General features: G+C 41.5%; 1 protein-coding gene across 1 annotated transcript; it reads left to right on the top strand.

Annotated features, from left to right (window-relative positions):
* Positions 1-14,447: 14,447 nt before the first annotated feature.
* Positions 14,448-15,989, top strand: LOC136831669 (trichohyalin-like). The gene has a single exon (XM_067092298.1). It carries the CDS (start codon positions 14,448-14,450, stop codon positions 15,987-15,989), a length of 1,542 nt encoding a protein of 513 aa, XP_066948399.1.
* The last annotated feature ends 7,649 nt before the right edge of the window (positions 15,990-23,638 follow it).

The following is a 23,638-nucleotide window of genomic DNA, read 5'->3' as shown; positions in this document are numbered from 1 at the left end:
AAGTGAGATATGAATGGGTTGCAAACGATCAGATTTGGCGTGGTTGGTGTTGGGCATAGTCTAGCTTCAACCCCTTTCGTTCCTTTTACTGTACCTCCTTTCGTATTCTCTTTCTTCCATCTTACTTTCCACTGTCTCCTAACAATTGATTCATAGTTCAACTGCGATGTTTTCCTCCTGTTAAAGCTTTTAAACTTTTACTGTCAACTTCCTTTCCAGCGCTGAATGACCTCCTGGGTCTCAGTGCTTGGCCTTTGGCCTAAACTCTACATTCCGTTCCGTTCAATGCTATAATTATTTGAAGAACTTTATAAAACAGAGTAAAGTGACTTCGTGTTCTCCCAGCTACCGGATCTGAGGAACAGAATAATGTTAGAGTCGTGTTATTTTTTTTATTGTGTTATTATTATACTCCACCTGCAGCTGTTGACTTAAGTAGCCTACCGTACAGCGTGCGTGTATGACTGCAGAGGTATCTGGCTTATGAACGTCTTATCCTGATAATTGTGGTAACCTCTCCCTCCTTCCTACGGAAAGCAAGAAGGGAAAATAAGAATAATATAGAGTATGGGGGAAGAAAACCCTATGCTTCTGACCTTATGGTGACTTCCACACTATACAGTGGCGAGAATGAACACCCAATGCTTCAGACCATATGGTGACTTCCACACTATACAGTGGGGAGAATGAACACCTAATGCTTCAGACCATATGGTGACTTCCACACTGTACAGTGGGGAGAATGAACACCCAATGCTTCAGACCACATGGTGACTTCCACACTATACAGTGGGGAGAATGAACACCTAATGCTTCAGACCATATGGTGACTTCCACAATATTCAGTGGCGAGAATGAACACCCAATGCTTCAGACCATATGGTGACTTCCACACTATACAGTGGCGAGAATGAACACCCAATGCTTCAGACCATATGGTGACTTCCACACTATACAGTGGCGAGAATGAAAACCCAATGCTTCAGACCATATGGTGACTTCCACACTATACAGTGGCGAGAATGAACACCCAATGCTTCAGACCATATGGTGACTTCCACCATACAGTGGCGAGAATGAAACCCAATGCTTCAGACCATATGGTGACTTCCACAGTGGCAGATTGAAATTATTTCATTCTCGCCACTGTATAGTGGCAGAATTGAAGTCACTTCATATGGTCTGAAGCATTGAACACCCCTTCAGACCTTGGTGACTTCCACCCCATACTTTGTATTGTTCTTATCATTATTATTCAGAAGACGAACCTTATTCATATGGAACAAGCCCACAGGGGCCACTGACTTGAAATTCAAGCTTCCAAAGAATATTAAGGTGCTCATTAGGAAGTGAGAGAAAGTAAAGGGAATACAGAAAGAAAAGATCTCACTTATTAAAGTAAAGAATAAATTAATAAATAGAAAAAAATGTATTAAAATGCAAGGCGAATAGCAGTAGGGTAGCAATGCATTGCATCTACTGATATAAAAAAAATAGGAGAAAAATGAAAATACAAATACTAATTCTTGGGGTTTGAATGTACAGAAGAAAGAAAGCCGATTTTTTTCGGCGCCTATCAAGACAAAGGAGAAAGTGCTGTGTCAGAAGGAAAAGATGATTGTCTCTGAGGTAACTAGAAGTATGGAGGTAGCGAAAGGGGAACATTTGTGGTTTACAGGAAGAGTACAAATATGTTAGTTCAGGAATTTGAGTACATATGGGTCAGGATTGGATAAGAATAGGATTGAGACTGTATTGTTGGGAGCCTGAATCTGTGCCCGGCAGCAAATTCCTGAGATGTATGCTAGTATTGCACCAGCCCTGTTTTTTTTTTTTTTTTTTTGCCATGCCCCTAGGTTAGGTTGGGTTAGGCAAGGGTAAATTAGGTCATTAATTCCTGAGTAATTTTGGTGTAAGAAACATAATGAGGTTATTTTCAAGAAAATTCTATGGTTAATTTTTAAGATATGGCATCCCGCTTTTTTCAGGGAAAGGTCCCGTTGCTCGGTTACATCTCGGTAAAATGCTGCCCGGCAAGGTCTGGAGATTATTAAAGGGTGGTTTTGCTAGGTGATTTAAATGAAGATGTAGGCGACTGAGAAAGAGATCACATTGTTTGTAGGTATGGTATTCTTGAGGTAAATAAGAGTGGAGAGTCAATTGCAAATGTGTTTAGAAAAGAGTTTTCATAAGCATCAGTCAAAAAAATGGTGAAGAAACTTTTATTATGCCATGTGTTAGTAAAGTTAATAGAGGAACCTGTTGATGAAGCTAATTGTAACAGGAGTCGCTGAACGCTCATTTGATCATTATTTAGTTGAATGAAGAGTTGATATTAACAAAAGTTCAAATTGAAAAGGAACACGCATAGATGCGGCTGTAATGTAATTAAGACAAATGAATGTGATAAGAAGGAAATGACACGAATATATAAGTAGGAAATGGAAAGAGGAAGTGGACGAAGAATGGGCTAAGGTTAAAGCCACAAAAGTGGAAGAAGTATATGATGGGTGCATAAAATTCTAGAATGGGTCTCAAACTCAGCAGGAAACATTTGTGGTTATAAGAGCGTAGGAAGAGGAAACAAAAGTTGTATGAGGTGTGATGAGGGAATGAGAGGTTTAGTGTAGGAAAAAAAAAAAGATTATTTATGGTGCAATTGCGCAACAAAAACAAGTAAAAAATGCGCCGAAGTTTCTTCGGCGCCAATCGAGTTTTCCGTACAGCCGCTACAGCGTATAATCAGACACCGAAAATAGATCTATCTTTCGGTGGTCTAGGTATAATGCTGTATGAGCCGCGGCACATGAGTCTTTAACCACGGCCCGGTGGTAGCCTATCCTATATCGTTGCCAGAAGGACGATTATGGCTAACTTAAACCTTAAATAAAATAAGAACTACTGAGGCTAGAGGGCTGCAATTTGGTATGTTTGATGATTGGAGGGTTGATGATCAACATACCAATTTGCTGCCCTCTAGCCTCAGTAGTTTTTAGATCTGAGGGCAGATAGAAAAAGTGCGGACGGACAGACAAAGCCGGCACAATAGTTTTCTTTTACAGAAAACTAAAATAAGATCATGTATAGAGAAGGATGGTTAGGATAGTCGAGAAGGAAACAAGGAAGGAAAAGAAGGAGGTAATGAAAATCAAAGGAGAAGATAAGTGAGAAGTTTGGGAAGACTAAAAAGTAGTTTAACAAGGAAAGTTGAAAAGCAAAGATCTCAGAATAAAACATGCGAATGGCGAAATGCTTCTCAAAGTTAATGCAAGAGTAGAAGAATTGATATGAATTAGAGAACGCTGGTGGAAGTGAATGTTGAAGATGTAAGTAGAGAAACCAAGAGGTTGAAGAATGTAAACGAATTTATACACACCAAAAGTTAATGGGATCGCAAGTGAGACGCTGCTGTGTAGAACTGAAAGTGCAATTGTGTTAGCCAGGATGCGTAAGGTATATGTGGGTGAGGGAAAGGCTCCAGGGGAATAGGTAAGAGAAAATATTGTTCTTTTGAATAAGGATGGATAGAGGAGACTGCAAGAATTATAAGGGCATAACATTACTTCGTATGCCAGGGAATGTATATGGTAAAACATGAACTGAGAAAGTAAAACTGAAGATAGGAGAATAAATAGGGAAAGAACGGCGTCGGCTTAGACAAGGAAGAGGGAATGTGAATCAAACGCTTGCTATAAAACAATAATGTGAGAAGTTTGAAAGTAAAGGAATAACAATATACATGATGTACGTTTAATTGATCAGCATTGTGGAGCGTGTGTAGACGTTTGGTACAGAAGTGGAGCTGATGGGACAAAAAAGTATTCATGATGGATGCAGTGTCTGTGTGTGCACGTTAAGTTATGTAGATGGGGAAGCGACTGGTTTGGTGTAAAAAGGGGGATGAGATGAGGTGATAACGTCTCCTCGGCACTTTAATATCTTTATGGGAAGAAAGGCGGAAAAGTAAGAGAAAGGACAGTAAGTGCAGGTGCTTAATTGTGGGATAGGAAAGAAGATATCAGTGCTATAATTCCCCCCTTTGAGGCCTTTTTACTGCTAGTGCCATCACACCCTCTCAACGATTAAGTATACCTTAGTTTAACCTGACCACTGAGCTGATTAACAGCTCTCCTAGGGCTGGCCCCAAGGAATAGGCTTATTTTACGTGGCTAAGAACTAACTGGTTACCTAGCAACGGGACCTACAGCTTATTGTGGAATCCGAACCACATTATACCGAGAAATGAATTTCTATCACCAGAAATAAATTCCTCTAATTCTTCACTGAAAAGGAAGGCCGGAGAATCGAACGCAGGCCTAAAGCAAAGTGCTAGCCGAGAACGATATCGACCCATCCAACAAGGAACTACCTCACGGGGTACACTGTAGGCATTACTAAAGGTTCTTTGCAGCGTCCTTTTGGCCCCCTAGCTGCAACCCCTTTCGTTCCTTTTACTGTACCTCCATTCATATTATCTCCTCCATCTTGCTATCCATCCTCTTTAACGATTATTTCATAGTGCAACTGCTTTGAGGTTTTCCTCCTGTTACACCTTTCAAACCTTTTACTCTCAATTTTCCGTTCAGCGCTGAATGACCTCATAGGTCCCAGCGCTTGGCCCTTGACCTAAACTCTACATTCTATTCCATTCCAATGAAAAGGATTCTTCTTGTAATTTGTGTATTCCTGTTCCTATTCATTTGTTTGTTGTTTTTTCTTTTCTTTCTAGTGCATATTTTATCTTTCATTACGCGTAAGGTTGAATGAATGGAATATAAAATTTAGGCCAGAGGCCAAGGTCTGGGACCTAAGAGATCATTCAAGCGCTGAAAAGGAAATTGAGAGTAGAAAGGCTTGAAAGGTGTAACAGGAGGAAAACCTCAATTGTTAGGAGAGGGTGGAAAGTAAGATGGCAGAAAGAGAATATGAACGGAGGTACAGCAAAAGGAACGAAAGCGGTTGCAGTCAGCGGCTGAGAGACGCCGTAAAGAACCTTAAGTGATGCTTACAGTGCACCGCGTGAGGTGCACTGACGGCACTATCCTCCTACGGGGTACTCCGAAGCTTGAAAACTAGCTAAGGGGCCGTTTAGGCTTATCTATCATAGATGTGATATCAGTTAGAAAAATAACAATAATATAGGCATTATTTAAGGTTCTTTGCAGCGTGTCTTCGGCTCGTAGCTGCAACCCCTTTCGTTCTTTTTACTGTACCCCCTTCCATATTCTCTTTCTTCCATCTAACTTTCCAGCCTCTCCTAACAATTGATTCAAAGTGCAACTGCTTTGAGGTTTTCTTCCTGTTACACCTTTCAAACCTTTTACTGAATATTTCCGTTTCTACGCTGAATGACCCCTTAGGTCCCAGTGCTTGGCCTTTGGCCTAAATTCTATATTCAGTTCAGTTCATTTCAACAATAATATTTACTTTCTTAATTGCGTGATTTGTGACATGGCAGGTATTTCAGTTACATTGCTAGTAGCCTTTACAACTACTAGTGACAATATTCCGCTTCTTTATTTTTGATGATACCACTTGGATGTTAGGAGTGAAGTTGCTAGCCCCATCTCCTATTCCAAACTTATTCCATTTCGCTAAGTACCAGTTACCTAATTATTATTGTGAATGTTAAGAATGTCATCGATGAATATTTTAATGACGAATTGCATTCAGATATATTTGAAATTAGCTTTATTTTGTAGTTTTTAAAAATTTCTTGATATATTAATGACTGCATCTAGGGGTTTTATGATGGTTTGAAATATAAAATCTTAAGTGGTTTTTTAGTTTTCTAAAAAGAAAACTATTGTGCCGGCTTCACTATTACCAGAGTATCTTTTGTCTATCCATCCGCACTTTATTGTGTCCAAACTTTTTCTGTCCACACTTTTTCTGTCCGCCTTCAGATCTTAAAAACTACTTGGGCTAGAGGGCTGCAAATTAGTATGTTGATCACCCACCCTCCAATCATCAAACATACCAGATTGCGGCCCTCTAGCCTCAGTAATTTTTATTTGATTTAAGGTTAAAGTCAGCCATAATCGGGCTTCTGGCAACGATATAGGATAGGCTACCACCGGGCGGTGGTTAAAGTTTCATTCTAAACTAAATTCCTCCCTTACCCACAGACCATTCCTTAAGGCCTCATTATTATCAATATAATGAATGATTTTTAAATCCTCATAACCGCTGTCATCTGTGAACTGCAATTTCAGTATTATTCAGAAAAAATAAAGTATTATGAAATAAGTACCTTGGGAAAGAATAATTTGCAATGTCACATTAGTATCACGTCAGTTTTGCCTTCTTTCCAGAGAGGTATCTTACGGATGAATGCTCCTTCTCTCCTTTTGTTGCTCTAAGCTCTGCGTTAGATGCTGCCTCTCTTTTTAAAAACATCAGTGCCGTGTCACTCTTCTCTCAGTGGCAGCATCTCTGTTACAGGGGAAAACTTCGTACGTCTTTCTTTAATCAGTACCCTTTTACCCTCTTCTGGACAAACGGTGTGCAGTTGCAGTTTTTGGCTAATAAACAGAACGACGAGACTACCTTGTATTGTTTGTACCTCCAGGTCACCCTGGGTCAGTGGCGTACCATCTGTAAGCCACTTGCTAGGGTGCAACTCCTCTGCCTTGTGGGAGACTATTAAGTCAAAGGCCAAGAGGCCTCCCTGTGTTGTGGGTCAATCTGTGCAGATGATCATTTTGTTTACCTTTCTTCAATACCAATTATCCACTTTCAGGAACATCATTGTAAATTCACTTGTTTCTTTCACTGAAGGCATTTCTGTTACGGTTGAATATTTCTCCCCGTTTTGCCCGCCAGAACGAGCAAGACTGGAAGAAAACCAGTGGAAAAGGCAACAAAACATCAGTAATATTTTCTTTCTTTGATTAGAGGCACATCCGTTGTACATGAATGCATGGCCTCTTTCTTCATTGGGTGTTCCTCCACTCTTGTTGCCCTGAGCTCTGCAACAGAGTCTGCCTTACTATTGCTATTGAAGGCATCGGATACAATGTAACATCTGCCATCTTCTGGTGTAGACAGCACTGTTAGAGATGATTATTTTTCTGATTTTTTGAGTACCCTTTCTCCCCTTTGTGGCTCATCTCTGTAGCAGAGGTTGTCTCGCTTCCAAAGGAATCAGTGCCATTATGTTGTTTTACTTTTGCCATATTTTGATGGATACAACTGTGCTGAAGATGGGGGTTTTGTCTTAAGTTTTGAACTATAGAAACATCATATTTTGCATACTACATACACTCTACTAAAGAACCCCGTTCAGATTACACCAAAGTTAATGACCTTGTGACCTTGTGACCATGACTTTCATTCATGAAATACCTGCCACCTAGGACATTCTGTGCTCCACAAACTCATCTGTTGGAAAAATTGTCGTCTTATCTACCATGCAAGAACCATAACGGTTTCTTGTTAACATTTATCAGTCTGAATGCGCCTAGGGAGGAGAAATTGGTCAGAGGTTGGTATATAACACATATCACTTTGCCAATGTGCTCAGAATGCTAGTTTCATCAGTTAAGTAAATGCAAGTTTTGGAATTCTCGTCCTTCTTCCAAATCATCTTTCTTGTTATCATCGTGTCCAAGCTATACTGCCCTAAAGTGGAAAACTGCAGTATCTGCAAAATTTTCGAAATTGAGACATGCCACCTATTGGGTTCGTGAAACACTAATACATAAGTTACTGCAGTTTCAGAATGATTCTTCAATGCTTTATATAGGGGGTCCCATTTGCAGTATCTGCAAAATCAGTAGTAAGGCAAGGGAGTATCTAACATTTTTCTCAGCTTTGTATTTTTGCAGATACTGCAGTCTTCCATTTTAGGGCAGTATAGGAGGTCCATAGGTATTTCTGGTTGCTCCATAAATGTGTTCACGTTATGAATGATTTTGGAAGAAAACTCTTGTCAGTAGAGATCTTGATACTCATGTTTATAGTTGCAGTTGATTTTATTTTAGTTAACATTTTGGCCATGAAACTCATACATTGTTGGCACATTAGCTCCTGTGGCAATTATACAGTCATTGGTTTCGGGCCAGCCACCTCATCAAAAATCAGTAATCAGAAACTTGGAGAGATAATATTAGGATTAGGGGTATTTTTGCATGTTTGTTGGTCGTTAGTATGCTAACGCAAAAATTATGTATTGAATTTTGTTCAAATTTCTCCAAAGGTCGACCTTGCGACTGGCAATGACTGACAACAGTCCCCTAGATTTTGAGAGAGAGAGAGAGAGAGAGAGAGAGAGAGAGAGAGAGAGAGAGAGAGAGAGAGAGAGAGAGAGAGAGAGAGAGAGTTTTGCAGATTTCCGGACGCTCCTGTTGTTAATCTTTTTTATGTAATAATATCTCATTATCCTCAACGATCAGACTTCAGTATATTTCTGCTTTTGTTTTTCCACAGTTCGTATAACCCTCCATATTTTAAGCTATGGAATTGAAGATGTGTAATCAGGAAGCTTTCGCTTGAAAAAGCAAAAATTTGGTTTACACTTACTGTTAAAATCAACTTAGATGTATGAAGAAAATTTTTTAGGCTTCTTTGCGAGCCAGAGCTTAAATGAGTCCAGTATGCCATTTGTCCTAATTAATATGTAAAGTTATTTCTTGAAGAGTAGAATTTTCTAGCATATTAAAATGTGATTTTTCTGAATATTGAATCCCAGAAATAAACATTGACCTTTTAACTTCATGCACTTTAATATTAAATGATTACATATTGACCCAAAGATCAATATATTAATTATAATACTGACGAATGAAATAAAATTTTAAGAAATTAACAGCTCCATACAGACCCAAAGATAAATATATTAATTTTAATAGTGACGACTAAAAGGAAATAAAAAACTAACAGACTCCGTACAGACCCAAAGATCAATATATCAATTTTAATATTTACGACTAAAATAAAACAAAAATTAACAGACTCCGTACAGACCCAAAGATCAATATATTAATTTTAATATTTACGACTAAAATAAAAAAAAAAAATTAACAGACTCCGTACAGACCCAAAGACCAATATATTAACTTTAATATTTACGACTAAAATTAAAAAAAAATTAACAGACTCCGTATACAGACCCAAAGACCAATATATTAATTTCTATATCTACGACTAAAATAAAATAAAAATAACAGACTCCGTACAGACCCAAAGATCAGTATATTAATTTTAATAGTTGCGAATGAAAGATAAAAAAAAAAAACTTAACAGACCCAATACTCATCATCATCGCTTGACATTTTGCCATAGAAAAAAACATCGTTATAAGCACTTGGATCAAGGATTAGCAGTAATCCTCTCAACTTGTATCTTATGCCTTTTATGTTATTTAAATCATTCAGCTCATGATGGGAGACGTCAAGTATTTTATCTCCCGTTGATTTCCGTTGATTTATGGTGCTCGGTAGACAGAAGTTTGTTTCGTGTGTTCACGTTTGTTTCTTGTTTGTTCAGATGTTTGTGATGTTGTTCTGCCGTGGTTTTGGGTCGTTTGACTGGTTGGAATGAAATTAATTTGGTAAATAGCATAATAACAATAATTGTGGTTATTATGGTCATGTGATTATTCCCTTGTACTTTACTGTGGTACGTTGACGATTATATTTGGAATTATAAACCAGGAAAGAGGTTTATTGTTTTCCTCTGAAAGTTATGATGGAATTCGTTAAGTCTTGGTAAATGAAGAATGCAATATTGTGAGGAATTTCTACTTGAACTAAACTATTACGTCAACTAGTTTCAATCTTTCGTGATAATCAAAATTCAATGTGATTTTCCTTTTTTCATTGTCACCATTACCCCTCCCAGTCGCCCCCCCCACCACCACCGGAAATTCCAAGCCATGCAAATCTTGTCAGCCTTCACAAAGATATTCTTTTCATTGCATAGTTACTTAGAGTCTTCTAAAGTACCCCTTAGATATGAATAATACTTTACTGAGCGAACACCAGATGTCGTTTGCACGCAAGCTCCTGCGGCCATCTGCCTGGGCATGGGGCTAGCAACCTCATCCCAGGAAACAGTGCTTACAAAACATGCAATAAACCATAGGCGTCTGATGTGAGAGGCCACTGGTCGCAGTGAAGACTAAGAAACCAACAAACTGAGTGAATATTGAGCCGGTCCGCTGGTATAGTGGTTAGTGTCGTGGCGCGCCACTCAGATGTGGCGGGTTCGCGTCTCCCCCAGGGCGATGAAAAATCAATGGCTCTGCATCATGATCAGTCACTGATGCAGTGTGGGGCCTGCGGTGGGAGGCTGAAACCGACATTCTTTGGAAGTTTGAATTTTAAGTCGATGGCCCCTGTAGTGGGCTTGTTCCATGTGAATAGGTTTCATCTACTGAAATAATAATAATAATAATAATAATAATAATAATAATAATAATAATAATAATAATAATAATAATAATAATAATAATGATAATAGATTCACAATTTCGTGAAAAACAATCTGTGTACTAAAAATCCACAATTATATAGTAATTATATTACATATTACATAAATATATTTACATATTTTACATAGTAATATATTTACTATATAATTGTGGATTTTTATTACACAAATAATAATAATAATAATAATAATAATAATAATAATAATAATAATAATAATAATAATAATAATAATAACAATAACAACACATCCTGGCTTAACCTTATCAGCAATCAATGAAATTTAAATTTTTTGCTTTGTTTTGTGAAGATTGAGGAATGATAAGGTATAGTGATTGATTCAGTCATTCGGTTTCCTGACATTTAAGTGTCCAGATGAACCTCTTTCCTCAGAGGAGAAAAGCATACTCTTTAACAGATGACCCAATTTTCTTGCTCAGTAAATTAGGTTTATCAAGTTGTATAGGCATAGAGGTTGTAAATATATATTAAGAGATTATTTTTAGTCATTAATGACTACAAATTAATGACTGCTTAGTTCGAGCATTGCGTCATACCTGGGTCTGTGTCTCTTCTTCGTAATATACTGATATATATATATATATATATATATATATATATATATATATATATATATATATATATATATATATATATATATATATATATATATATATATATATACTCTCAGCGACTTTCAGTCAATTCGTCCCTATGCCGAGAGGTTCCTCCATGAATTTCGCCCAAGACATGTGATGAAAATATGGATACGAACTTCCCAGAATACACACTGTGTGTGTGTGTGAGAGAGAGAGAGAGAGAGAGAGAGAGAGAGAGAGAGGGGGGAGGGGAATCTAAAATATCATTTCATTCTGCCTGATGTTCTGCATAGTATTATATTTAACACTATATATATATATATATATATATATATATATATATATATATATATATATATATATATATATATATATATATATATATAATAGCAATAGTTGGTTACTTCTATATTCCAAATTCAATCGCACCTTTAAATCCATCAAACATTACTTAGGGGGCGATTTCTTTATATATTCTAGCCTCTCTTTCTCTCGTGATTCATCTTTTTCTTGTATGAATGTTGTGTATATACACATGCAAACACATGTTTATATATACATATATATATATATATGTGTGTGTGTGTGTGTGTGTGTGTAGGTTTACATGTTCTCATATTCGTATACTGTATATTTGCTTTCAAGTCAAGCATGAATTCATGAGGTATTTTTAGACATACAAATAGAGACTCACAGTATAAAACAAGTTTTCCCGTGATATATATGAATTTTAATATATCTGGCAATTGAATGAACGAATAAAGTAAAAAATGCGCAGGAGTTTCTTCGGCGCAATCGAGTTTTCTGTACAGCCGCTACAACGGATAATCAAGGCCACCGAAAATATGTCTATCTCTCGGTGCTCTCGGTATAATGCTGTATGAGCCGAGGCCCATGAAGCTTTAACTACAGCCCGGTGGTGGCCTATCCTATATCGTTGCCAGAAACGATTATGGCTAAATTTAACCTTAAATGAATTAAAAACTACTGAGGCTAGAGGGCTGCAATTTGGCATATTTGATGAGTGGAGGGTGGATGCCCTCCTGTGTTCTTGGATTCTAGTCCTTATTCCCCTACCTGTTTCACCCACATATTTGTCTCCACAATTGTTGCAATTAATTATGTATACTCCCCCTATATCATCTGCATTACTGTCTTCTCCTTCAATTTATTTTTACATACTTTGTTTTTTACGGTGCTGTCAAAGGTATACACAAATTACATAAAAAATGAAAGAAATTAAATAAAAATTTGTGTATACCTTTGACAACACCGTAAAAAACAAAGTATGTAAAAATAAATTGGAAGGAGAAGACAGTAATGCAGATGATATAGGGGGAGTATACATAATTAATTGCAACAATTGTGGAGACAAATATGTGGGTGAAACAGGTAGGGGAATAAGGACTAGAATGCAAGAACACAGGAGGGCAGTACAGCCCAACTCACGGGGGAGTGCTATAGCCAGGCATTGTTGGGAAAAGGACCATAGGATGGATTTTAAAAACAGTAGGCATATATACAAAAGCAATAACATCAGTCATAGGAGGGTAGTGGAAGGGGCACTCATCAGACAGATTAAAGTGATTGAAGGAAACAAAGGATTTACCTCAGAAGATCCCATAAGCCGATCTTTAAGATCGACCCTTCTGACCTGGAGGTTAGGTCTCCTGCCCAACAGACCGATGGTGACTACTCACATACCACAAGGGTTAATACCACTGACCATCAGATCAGGATATCAGACCGACAGGAGGAGATTAACAACTCTCAAGAGAATGGAAACCAGGACAGCCATCATATAAATAACAGCACAGGGAGAATAAGTTCCAGAAGATTGCTGGGCCTTGAACCAGTCTGACTACCTCATCTCTTGAAAAAGGGTCACAGTTAGGACCTGAAAGTACTCGAGTTTAAAAGTAACGTAAATATTTACAAGTAAACAAGTTATACACAGGAATCTTGTGGGTTTCTCTTTACATCTTCAGAAGAAAACTGAAAGAAGTTTTTGTTTGGTTAATAATAATAATAATATGTTTTGTTGAATATTCGTTCAACTCTTCTAATTATTCTTTTTTCTTCTTCAGTACCAGAACTGAGTAAAATGCCAAAGTTCATTGTAGGGGTTTTTTATTTATAAAAATGTCAAAAGTCGCAGGTAATGGAAATTCCGAAGGCGGGGTCCAGGACCTACGATCCCAGAAGCACTGACGACCCCTGCACTCGTTTTTAGACCCCGCCCTCGGAATTTCCATTACCTGCGACTTTTGATATTTGTATAAATAAAAAAACCCTACGTGTTACTGCAGAAGAAAAAGGGATTATGGAAGAGTTGAACGAATAATCTACTAGATTAATGCTACCAAGGCTGCCATCATATTCAACAAAACATGTTTGAAAGAGGGCCTATACCCGAAATAATAATAATAATAATAATAATAATAATAATAATAATAATTATTATTATTATAATAATAATAATAATAATAATAATAATAATAATAATAATAATAATAATAATAATAATAATAATAATAATAATAATAATAATAATAGCAAATGGAAAAGACGAATATCTAGGCATCCTTTCATGAAAGATAAAACAGAACCAACAAAGCGAAATATGGCATCAGTAAACTTGAGAAATATGAAAAAAAGAGAAACAGAGAAACTGACGTCAGTAGACAGATAGAGGAGAATATTAGACAGGGAAAATTAGTCTTATGATTTCAGCTGAGGTGAGGGTTGGGGATTACGATTTCTGAGGATTCCTTGGGATTCCTTGGACGAGGCTTGGATTCTTCGAGGAACTTCTTTAGAAGCGGCGCCTCCAGGAGCACCTGGAGACTGACTGTCTTCAGAACTCCTCAACGAAGGAGGCGAAGAAGAAAAAAAGAAGGAGGAAGACGGAGAAAGCCAGGGAGAAGAAGAATTCTCTGGAGACGAGCCAAGAATGATGAGGAGTCCTCATCATTCTTCTGGAAGCAAAGAAGAAGAAGAAAAATCCGTTCCGAGGAAGACTCCAGCGCCCAGCGGGATTCCTTAGGAGTCCTCATTGAGGACTCTGAAGGAATCCCGCTCGCTCCTTCGGACACGTATCAAGGCCGTGGCAGATTCTAAAACTAGCCTTAGTGACAGCCAGAGTAAACGGTTAACATTTTGCATAATGTTTGCCTTTCAAGTATTTGCATGGAATGTGCTCGTACTCGTACTCATTGCTTGTGAATTATACGTTTCAATCGAGGAAGACTTATTCAACCTACTTCGCGCTCGAGGAATTACTGGACGCTTACGGGAAAGTCTTCATCATGCCGTCGTCGCCGAGTCTTGTAGCCCAGAGGTCGTGGAAACTCGACCAAACAGCGGAGCCATTGAGACGTCAGCCTTTGCCGGTGCCGTCCCTTGGATGGCCTTGATGGCAGGGGCCTTGGCGGTGGTCTTGGCTGTTTACTGGAAGTTTAAACTCACTGGATGCGACGACCTTGATCATGAAGAAGACGACCTGGAGGTGCCCACTTTGGACGCAATTCTGGAAACCGAAGATATGGAAAACTCGGATGAGGAGGAGGAGGAGGAGGAGGAAATTTTCGGAACTGAAGAACTCTACAGCGTTGAGGAAGAGGAGGAGGAGGAGGAGGAAGAAATTTTTGAATCTGAAATACTCGACAGCTCTGATGAGGAGGAAGAAATAGAACTGGAAGACAACAACCAAGAACCCCAGTTGCTGAGACAACATCCAGAACAACTGGATGAGGAAAAACAGATGTCAGCGAAGGAACTGGAAATCAGTCAAGTTCACAGAGGACTACAACTGGAACACCTGTTGGACGAGGCTAAGAAAGAAATTGTGTGGCTTCAAAACCAAATTTTGGACAAGGATCTTCTGCTAGAAAAGAAAGGAGCTGAGGGAACAGAACTGAGAAGAGAAATCGAACATCTGAACATTGAAAAGGAACAATTGCAAGCTGAAAAACGAAAGTTGGAAGATGATTATGAACTGGCTGTAGTCCGAGGTGATGGCATGGAAACCTTACAAAAGGAACTTATGAATAACATAGCATCTCTAGAGAACCAACTGAAGGAGAAAGATCACTTGTTAAGGAAGAGAGACGATGACGAAAGAAAATTACAAAGTGTCTTCCAGCAAACGATGGTTGAGAAAGATAGAGAACTGGAGAGCGCTTTTGAGAAGGCCAATGAACTGAACCTCAGACTGAATGAAATCGCAGCAAACAATCAAGCGCTTGCTACAGAGAGGGACTCTTTTAAGAGGACAAATGAAGAGAAGGAGAGGAAAGTAAACCATCAGCAGGAATTACTGGTACGTAGAGCTATAGAAGCTGAGAAGGACCAATTGCACCTGGGAGTACTAGAAAATCAGATTTTGGACATGAAAGAGGACCACATGGCTCTCCAACGACAACTGGAGCTCACTGAAGGAGAAAACTCGAGGCTTGAAGACAGAAATTGTGAGCTCAAGAAAAACCTCGCCAATGAGACCCAGAGGAACATCAGCCTTCAGAAAGAATGCGAAAGATTGAGAGAAAAGTGTAGAATGGAGGAGGAGAAAACAATTAAAGAACAAAACCGTGTCAGGGACCACCTAAGGATGCAGGAAGAAGAACTGAGGAACCATGATAAGTATATGTTAATGGCACTCCTCCATGGGACTGCTCAGAGAAACTTCCTTCTGGAACACATCGCACTGGACTGTAGAAACAAAAGCCTGGACAACAACAGCAAAGAAGAGAAGCCACACAATTGTGTTGAAACAGCTGAGGGAAAAGACCAAGGCCAGGAAGAGGACCGATATGAACAAGTGCGAAAGGTAGAAGAGGAACAGTACAGAATGTACCACAATGCCCAGCAAGAGAAGGATGACTACGGGAAGCAGTGGGAGGACCTGACTCAGATGGTGGAGGATGTAATTCAGGGAGACGAACGAAAGGATTGCTGAGGAAGTCCAATCTGAGGCAGCAATCCAGGAGGGACAGACAGCAGAGGTGATCACAATGCCAGCCACCAGTAGCTGATGGAGGAATTCTGGCTGGCAGTGCAGCAAGAAGGACACAAGATTTGAGAAATCCGAGGGGCAATATGGATGAGTCACGGGTTGACTTGATGACTGCAGGGTCGAAGACGCACCTCTGGCGGCATGGGAGGAACTCCAAGATCCTTCCTAGGTTCCTTTGAAGGCGTGCCCCCACGCCTTCCCAGGTTCCTCTGAAGGAGTTTCCCCCAACAACTTCCGAGGTTCCTCTGAAGGTGTTCCCCCACACCCTCCGAGGTTCCTCTGAAGGTGTTCCCCCACATCTTCTGGGATTCCTCTGAGGGTGTTCCCCCACACCCTCTGAGGTTCCTCGGAAGGTGTGTCTGGGGTTCCTCCCTAGAAGCCTTTGGTGTGCGTTCGACAACACAGTCATCAGGCCAGTCTGTGACCCATTCATTTGTCTCATAGAGTTCTCTGGATGTCATTGGTCAAGCTCATTAAGCTCATCTGCTAAAAGAAATCAGTAGCTGTCAGGCCCACTTAAGTTAGGGTATACCAGTTCGAGACATATCCTCTGTCATTGAAACTGGATTTCTGCCCACCTTTTGGATGGTTGCCTGTCTCCTTAAGGAAATCAGTGGCTGTCAGGGCCTATTAAGGTTAGGTATACAAGTTCGAGACATAGGCAACTTTACCTCTGCCATCGAAACTGGATTTCTGCCCACCTTTTGGATGGTGGCCTGTCTCCTTAAGAAAATCAGTGGCTATCAGGTCCACTTAAGGTTGGGTATACCAGTTCGAGACATAGGCAACTTAGCCTCCATCATCGAAACTGGATTTCTGCCCACCTGTTGAATCGTGGCCTGTCTCCTTAAGAAAATCAGTGGCTATCACTACCAATTCAGGTTGGGTATACCAGTTTGAGACAAATGCAACTTAGTCTCTGTCATCAAAACTGGATTTCTGCCCACCTTTTGGATGGTGGCCTGTCTCCTTAAGGAAATAAATGGCTGTCAGGTCCACTTCAGGTTGGGTATACCAGTTCGAGACAGAGGCAACTTTGCCTCTGTCATCGAGACTGGATTTCTACCCATTGTTTGGATGGTGGCCTGTCTTCTTAAGGAAATAAATGGCTGTCAGGTCCACTTGAGGTTGGGTATACCAGTTCGAGACATAGGCAACTTTGCCTCTGTCATTGAAACTGGATTTCTGCCCATCTTTTGGATGGTGGCCTGTCTCCTTAAGGAAATCAGTGGCTATCAGGTCCACTAAGGTTGGGTATACCAGTTCAAGACATAGGCAATTTTGCCTCTGTCATCAAAACTGGATTTCTGCCTACCTTATGGATGGTGGCCTGTCTCCTTAAGGAAATAAATGGCTGTCAGGTCCACTTAATGTTGGGTATACCAGTTCGAGACATAGGCAACTTTGCCTCTGTCATCAAAACTGGATTTCTGCCCACCTTTTGGATGGTGGCCTGTCTCCTTAAGGAAATCAGTGGATGTCAGGTCCACTTAAGTTTGGGTATACCAGTTTGAGACATAGGCAACTTAGTCTCTGTCATCGAAACTGGATTTCTGCCCACCTTTTGGATGGTGGCCTGTCTCCTTAAGGAAATCAGTGGCTATCAGGTCCACTTAAGGTTGGGTATACCAGTTCGAGACATAGGCAATTTTGCCTCTGTCATCAAAACTGGTTTCTGCCCACCTTTTGGATGGTGGCCTGTCTCCTTAAGGAAATCAGTGGCTATCAGGTCCACTTAAGGTTGGGTATACCAGTTCGAGACATAGGCAACTTTGCCTCTGTCATCAAAACTGGATTTCTGCCCACCTTTGGATGGTGGCCTGTCTCCTTAAGGAAATAAATGGCTGTCAGGTCCACTTCAGGTTGGGTATACCAGTTCGAGACATAGGCAATTTTGCCTCTGTCATCAAAACTGGATTTCTGCCCACCTTTTGGATGGTGGCCTGTCTCCTTAAGGAAATCAGTGGCTATCAGGTCCACTTAAGGTTGGGTATACCAGTTCGAGACATAGGCAACTTTGCCTCTGTCATCAAAACTGGATTTCTGCCCATCTTTGGATGGTGGCCTGTCTCCTTAAGGAAATAAATGGCTGTCAGGTCCACTTCAGGTTGGGTATACCAGTTTGAGACAGAGGCAACTTTGCCTCTGTCATCAAAACTGGATTTCTACCCAATGTTTGGATGGTGGCCTGTCTTCTTAAGGAAATAAATGGCTGTCAGGTCCACTTGAGGTTGGGTATACCAGTTCGAGACATAGGCAACTTTGCCTCTGTCATCAAAACTGGATTTCTGCCCATCTTTTGGATGGTGGCCTGTCTCCTTAAGGAAATCAGTGGCTATCAGGTCCACTTAAGGTTGGGTATACCAGTTCGAGACATAGGCAACTTTGCCTCTGTCATCAAAACTGGATTTCTGCCCACCCTTTGGATGGTGGCCTGTCTCCTTAAGGAAATCAGAAGGCTGTCAGGTCCACTTAAGGTTGGGTATACCAGTTCGAGACATAGGCAACTTTGCCTCTGTCATCAAAAACTGGATTTCTGCCCACCTTTTGGATGGTGGCCTGTCTCCTTAAGGAAATCAGTGGATGTCAGGTCCACTTAAGGTTGGGTATACCAGTTTGAGACATAGGCAACTTTGCCTCTGTCATCAAACTGGATTTCTGCCCACCTTTTGGATGGTGGCCTGTTTCCTTAAGGAAATCAATGGCTATGAGGCCCACTTAAGGTAGGGTATACCAGTTCGAGACATAGGCAACTTTGCCTCTGTCATCAAAACTGGATTTCTGCCCACCTTTTGGATGGTGGCCTGTCTCCTTAAGGAAATCAGTGGTAGCTATCAGGTCCACTTAAGGTTGGGTATACCAGTTCGAGACATAGGCAACTTTGCCTCTGTCATCAAACTGGATTTCTGCCCACCTTTTGGATGGTGGCCTGTCTCCTTAAGGAAATCAGTGGCTATCAGGTCCACTTAAGGTTGGGTATACCAGTTCGAGACATAGGCAACTTAGCCTCTGTCATCAAAACTGGATTTCTGCCCATCTTTTGGAAGGTGGCCTGTCTCCATAAGGAAGTCACTGGCTGTCAGGCCCACTTAAGGTTGGGTATACCAGTTCGAGACATAGGCAACTTTGCCTCTGTCATCAAAACTGGATTTCTGCCCATCTTTTGGATGGTGGCCTGTCTCCTTAAGGAAATCAGTGGCTATCAGGTCCACTTAAGGTTGGGTATACCAGTTCGAGACATAGGCAACTTAGCCTCTGTCATCAAAACTGGATTTCTGCCCACCTTTTGGATGGTGGCCTGTCTCCTTAAGGAAATCAGTGGCTATCAGGTCCACTTAAGGTTGGGTATACCAGTTCGAGACATAGGCAACTTTGCCTCTGTCATCAAAACTGGATTTCTGCCCACCTTTTGGATGGTGGCCTGTCTCCTTAAGGAAATCAGTGGCTATCAGGTCCACTTAAGGTTGGGTATACCAGTTCGAGACATAGGCAACTTTGGGTATGTTTGGATGGTGCCTCTGTCATCAAAACTGGATTTCTGCCCACCTTTTGGATGGTGGTCTGTCTCCTTAAGGAAGTCAGTGGCTGTCAGGTCCACTTAAGGTTGGGTATACCAATTCGAGACATAGGCGACTTTGCCTCTGTCATCGAAACTGGATTTTTGCCCATCTTTTGGATGGTGGCCTGTCTCCTTAAGGAAATCAATGGCTATCAGGTCCACTTGGTTGGGTATACCAGTTTGAGACATAGGCAACTTTGCCTCTGTCATCAAAACTGGATTTCTGCCCACCTTTTGGATGGTGGCCTGTCTCCTTAAGGAAATCAGTGGCAGCTGTCAGGTCCACTTAAGGTTGGGTATACCAGTTTGAGACATAGGCAACTTAGCCTCTGTCATCAAAACTGGATTTCTGCCCATCTTTTGGAAGGTGGCCTGTCTCCTTAAAGAAATCAGTGGCTATCAGGTCCACTTAAGGTTGGGTATACCAGTTCGAGACATAGGCAACTTTGCCTCTGTCATCAAAACTGGATTTCTGCCCATTTTTGGATGGTGGCCTGTCTCCTAAGAAATCAGCAGCTGTCAAAGGCCACTTAAGGTTGGGTATACCAGTTCGAGACATAGGCAACTTTGCCTCTGTCATCAAAACTGGATTTCTGCCCACCTTTTGGATGGTGGCCTGTCTCCTTAAGGAAATCAGTGGCTGTCAGGTCCACTTAAGGTTGGGTATACCAGTTCGAGACATAGGCAACTTTGCCTCTGTCATCAAAACTGGATTTCTGCCCACCTTTTGGATGGTGGCCTGTCTCCTTAAGGAAATCAGTTGGCTGTCAGGCCACTTAAGGTTGGGTATACCAGTTCGAGACATAGCAACTTTGCCTCTGTCATCAAAACTGGATTTCTGCCCACCTTTTGGATGGTGGCCTGTCTCCTTAAAAAATCAGCAGCTGTCAGGTCCACTTAAGGTTGGGTATACCAGTTTGAGACATAGGCAACTTTGCCTCTGTCATCAAAACTGGATTTCTGCCCATCTTTTGGATGGTGGCCTGTCTCCTTAAGGAAATCAGTGGCTGTCAGGCCCACTTAAGGTTGGGTATACCAGTTCGAGACAGGCAACTTTGCCTCTGTCATCGAAACTGGATTTCTGCCCACCTTTTGGATGGTGGCCTGTCTCCTTAAGGAAATCAGTGGCTGTCAGGTCCACTTAAGGTTGGGTATACCAGTTCGAGACATAGGCAACTTTGCCTCTGTCATCAAAACTGGATTTCCCACCTTTTGGATGGTGGCAACTCCTTAAGCCTCTGTCATCAAAACTGGATTTAGGCAACTGCCCACCTTTTGGGATGGTGGCCTGTCTCCTTAAGGAAATCAGCAATGGCTATCAGGGCCACTTAAGGTTGGGTATACCAGTTCGAGACATAGGCAACTTTGCCTCTGTCATCAAAACTGGATTTCTGCCCATCTTTTGGATGGTGGCCTGTCTCCTTAAGGAAATCAGCAGCTGTCAGGGCCACTTAAGGTTGGGTATACCAGTTCGAGACATAGGCAACTTTGCCTCTGTCATCAAAACTGGATTTCTGCCCACCTTTTGGATGGTGGCCTGTCTCCTTAAGGAAATCAGAAGCTATCAGGTCCACTTAAGGGTGGGTATACCAGTTCGAGACTTAGGCAACTTTGCCTCTGTCATCAAAACTGGATTTCTGCCCACCTTTTGGATGGTGGCCTGTCTCCTTAAGGAAATCAGAAGCTATCAGGTCCACTTAAGGGTGGGTATACCAGTTCGAGACTTAGGCAACTTTGCCTCTGTCATCAAAACTGGATTTCTGCCCACCTTTTGGATGGTGGCCTGTCTCCTTAAGGAAATCAGTGGCTATCAGGTCCACTTAAGGTTGGGTATACCAGTTCGAGACATAGGCAACTTTGCCTCTGTCATCGAAACTGGATTTCTGCCCACCTTTTGCATGGTGGCCTGTCTCCTTAAGGAAATCAGTGGCTGTCAGGTCCACTTAAGGTTGGGTATACCAGTTCGAGACATAGGCAACTTTGCCTCTGTCATCGAAACTGGATTTCTGCCCACCTTTTGCATGGTGGCCTGTCTCCTTAAGGAAATGAGTGGCTGTCAGGTCCACTTAAGGTTGGGTATACCAGTTCGAGACATAGGCAACTTTGCCTCTGTCATCGAAACTGGATTTCTTCCCACCTTTTGCATGGTGGCCTGTCTCCTTAAGGAAATTAGTGGCTGTCAGGTCCACTTAAGGTTGGGTATACCAGTTCGAGACATAGGCAACTTTGCCTCTGTCATCGAAACTGGATTTCTGCCCACCTTTTGGATGGTGGCCTGTCTCCTTAAGGAAATCAGTGGCTGTCAGGTCCACTTAAGGTTGGGTATACCAGTTCGAGACATAGGCAACTTTGCCTCTGTCATCAAAACTGGATTTCTGCCCACCTTTTGGATGGTGGCCTGTCTCCTTAAGGAAATCAGCAGCTGTCAGGTCCACTTAAGGTTGGGTATACCAGTTCATCAAACTGAGACATCAGTGGCTATCAGGTCCACTTGGCAACTTTGCATAGGCTCTGTCATCAAAACTGGATTTCTGCCCACCTTTGGATGGTGGCCTGTCTCCTTAAGGAAATCAGCAAGCTGTCAGGTCCACTTAAGGTTGGGTATACCAGTTCGAGACATAGGCAACTTTGCCTCTGTCATGGAAACTGGATTTCTGCCCACCTTTTGGATGGTGGCCTGTCTCCTTAAGGAAATCAGCAGCTGTCAGGGCCACTTGAGGTTGGGTATACCAGTTCGAGACATAGGCAACTTTGCCTCTGTCATCAAAACTGGATTTCTGCCCACCTTTTGGATGGTGGCCTGTCTCCTTAAGGAAATCAGTGGCTGTCAGGTCCACTTAAGGTTGGGTATACCAGTTCGAGACATAGGCAACTTTGCCTCTGTCATCGAAACTGGATTTCTGCCCACCTTTTGGATGGTGGCCTGTCTCCTTAAGGAAATCAGCAGCTGTCAGGTCCACTTAAGGTTGGGTATACCAGTTTGAGACATAGGCAACTTTGCCTCTGTCATCGAAACTGGATTTCTGCCCACCTTTTTGATGGTGGTGGCCTGTCTCCTTAAGGAAATCAGCAGCTGTGGGGCCCACTTAAGGTTGGGTATACCAGTTCCAGACATAGGCAACTTTGCCTCTGTCATCAAAACTGGATTTCTGCCCACCTTTTCGATGTTGGCCTGTTTCCTTAAGCAAATCAGCAGCTGTCAGGGCCACATGAGGTTGGGTATACCAGTTCGAGACATAGGCAACTTTGCCTCTCTCATCGAAACTGGATTCCTGCACCTTTTGGATGGTGGCCTGTCTCCTTAAGGAAATCAGCAGCTGTCAGGGCCACTTGAGGTTGGGTATACCAGTTCGAGACATAGGCAACTTTGCCTCTGTCATCAAAACTGGATTTCTGCCCACCTTTTGGATGGTGGCCTGTCTCCTTAAGGAAATCAGCAGTTGCTGTCAGGTCCACTTAAGGTTGGGTATACCAGTTCGAGACATAGGCAACTTTGCCTCTGTCATCAAAACTGGATTTCTGCCCACCTTTTGGATGGTGGCCTGTTTCTCCTTAAGGAAATCAGCAGCTGTCAGGTCCACTTAAGGTTGGGTATACCAGTTCGAGACATAGGCAACTTTGCCTCTGTCATCGAAAACTGGATTTCTGCCCACCTTTTGGATGGTGGCCTGTCTCCTTAAGAAATCAGCAGCTGTCAGGGCCACTTAAGGTTGGGTATACCAGTTCGAGACATAGGCAACTTTGCCTCTGTCATCAAAACTGGATTTCTGCCCACCTTTGGATGGTGGCCTGTCTCCTTAAGGAAATCAGCAGCTTGTCAGGGCCACTTAAGGTTGGGTATACCAGTTCGAGACATAGGCAACTTTGCCTCTGTCATCAAAACTGGATTTCTGCCCACCTTTTGGATGGTGGCCTGTCTCCTTAAGGAAATCAGCAGCTGTCAGGGCCACTTAAGGTTGGGTATACCAGTTCGAGACATAGGCAACTTTGCCTCTGTCATCAAAACTGGATTTCTGCCCACCTTTTGGATGGT

The sequence above is a fragment of the Macrobrachium rosenbergii genome, chromosome 48, assembly GCF_040412425.1.
Source record: "Macrobrachium rosenbergii isolate ZJJX-2024 chromosome 48, ASM4041242v1, whole genome shotgun sequence".
Taxonomy (NCBI): Eukaryota; Metazoa; Arthropoda; class Malacostraca; order Decapoda; family Palaemonidae; genus Macrobrachium; species Macrobrachium rosenbergii.
This window is presented reverse-complemented; position numbering and strand designations above follow the sequence as displayed.

Bases quoted from the DNA above. Each gene is read 5' to 3' on its own strand.
- LOC136831669 (XM_067092298.1), top strand. From the start codon at position 14,448: ATGGCAGGGGCCTTGGCGGTGGTCTTGGCTGTTTACTGGAAGTTTAAA.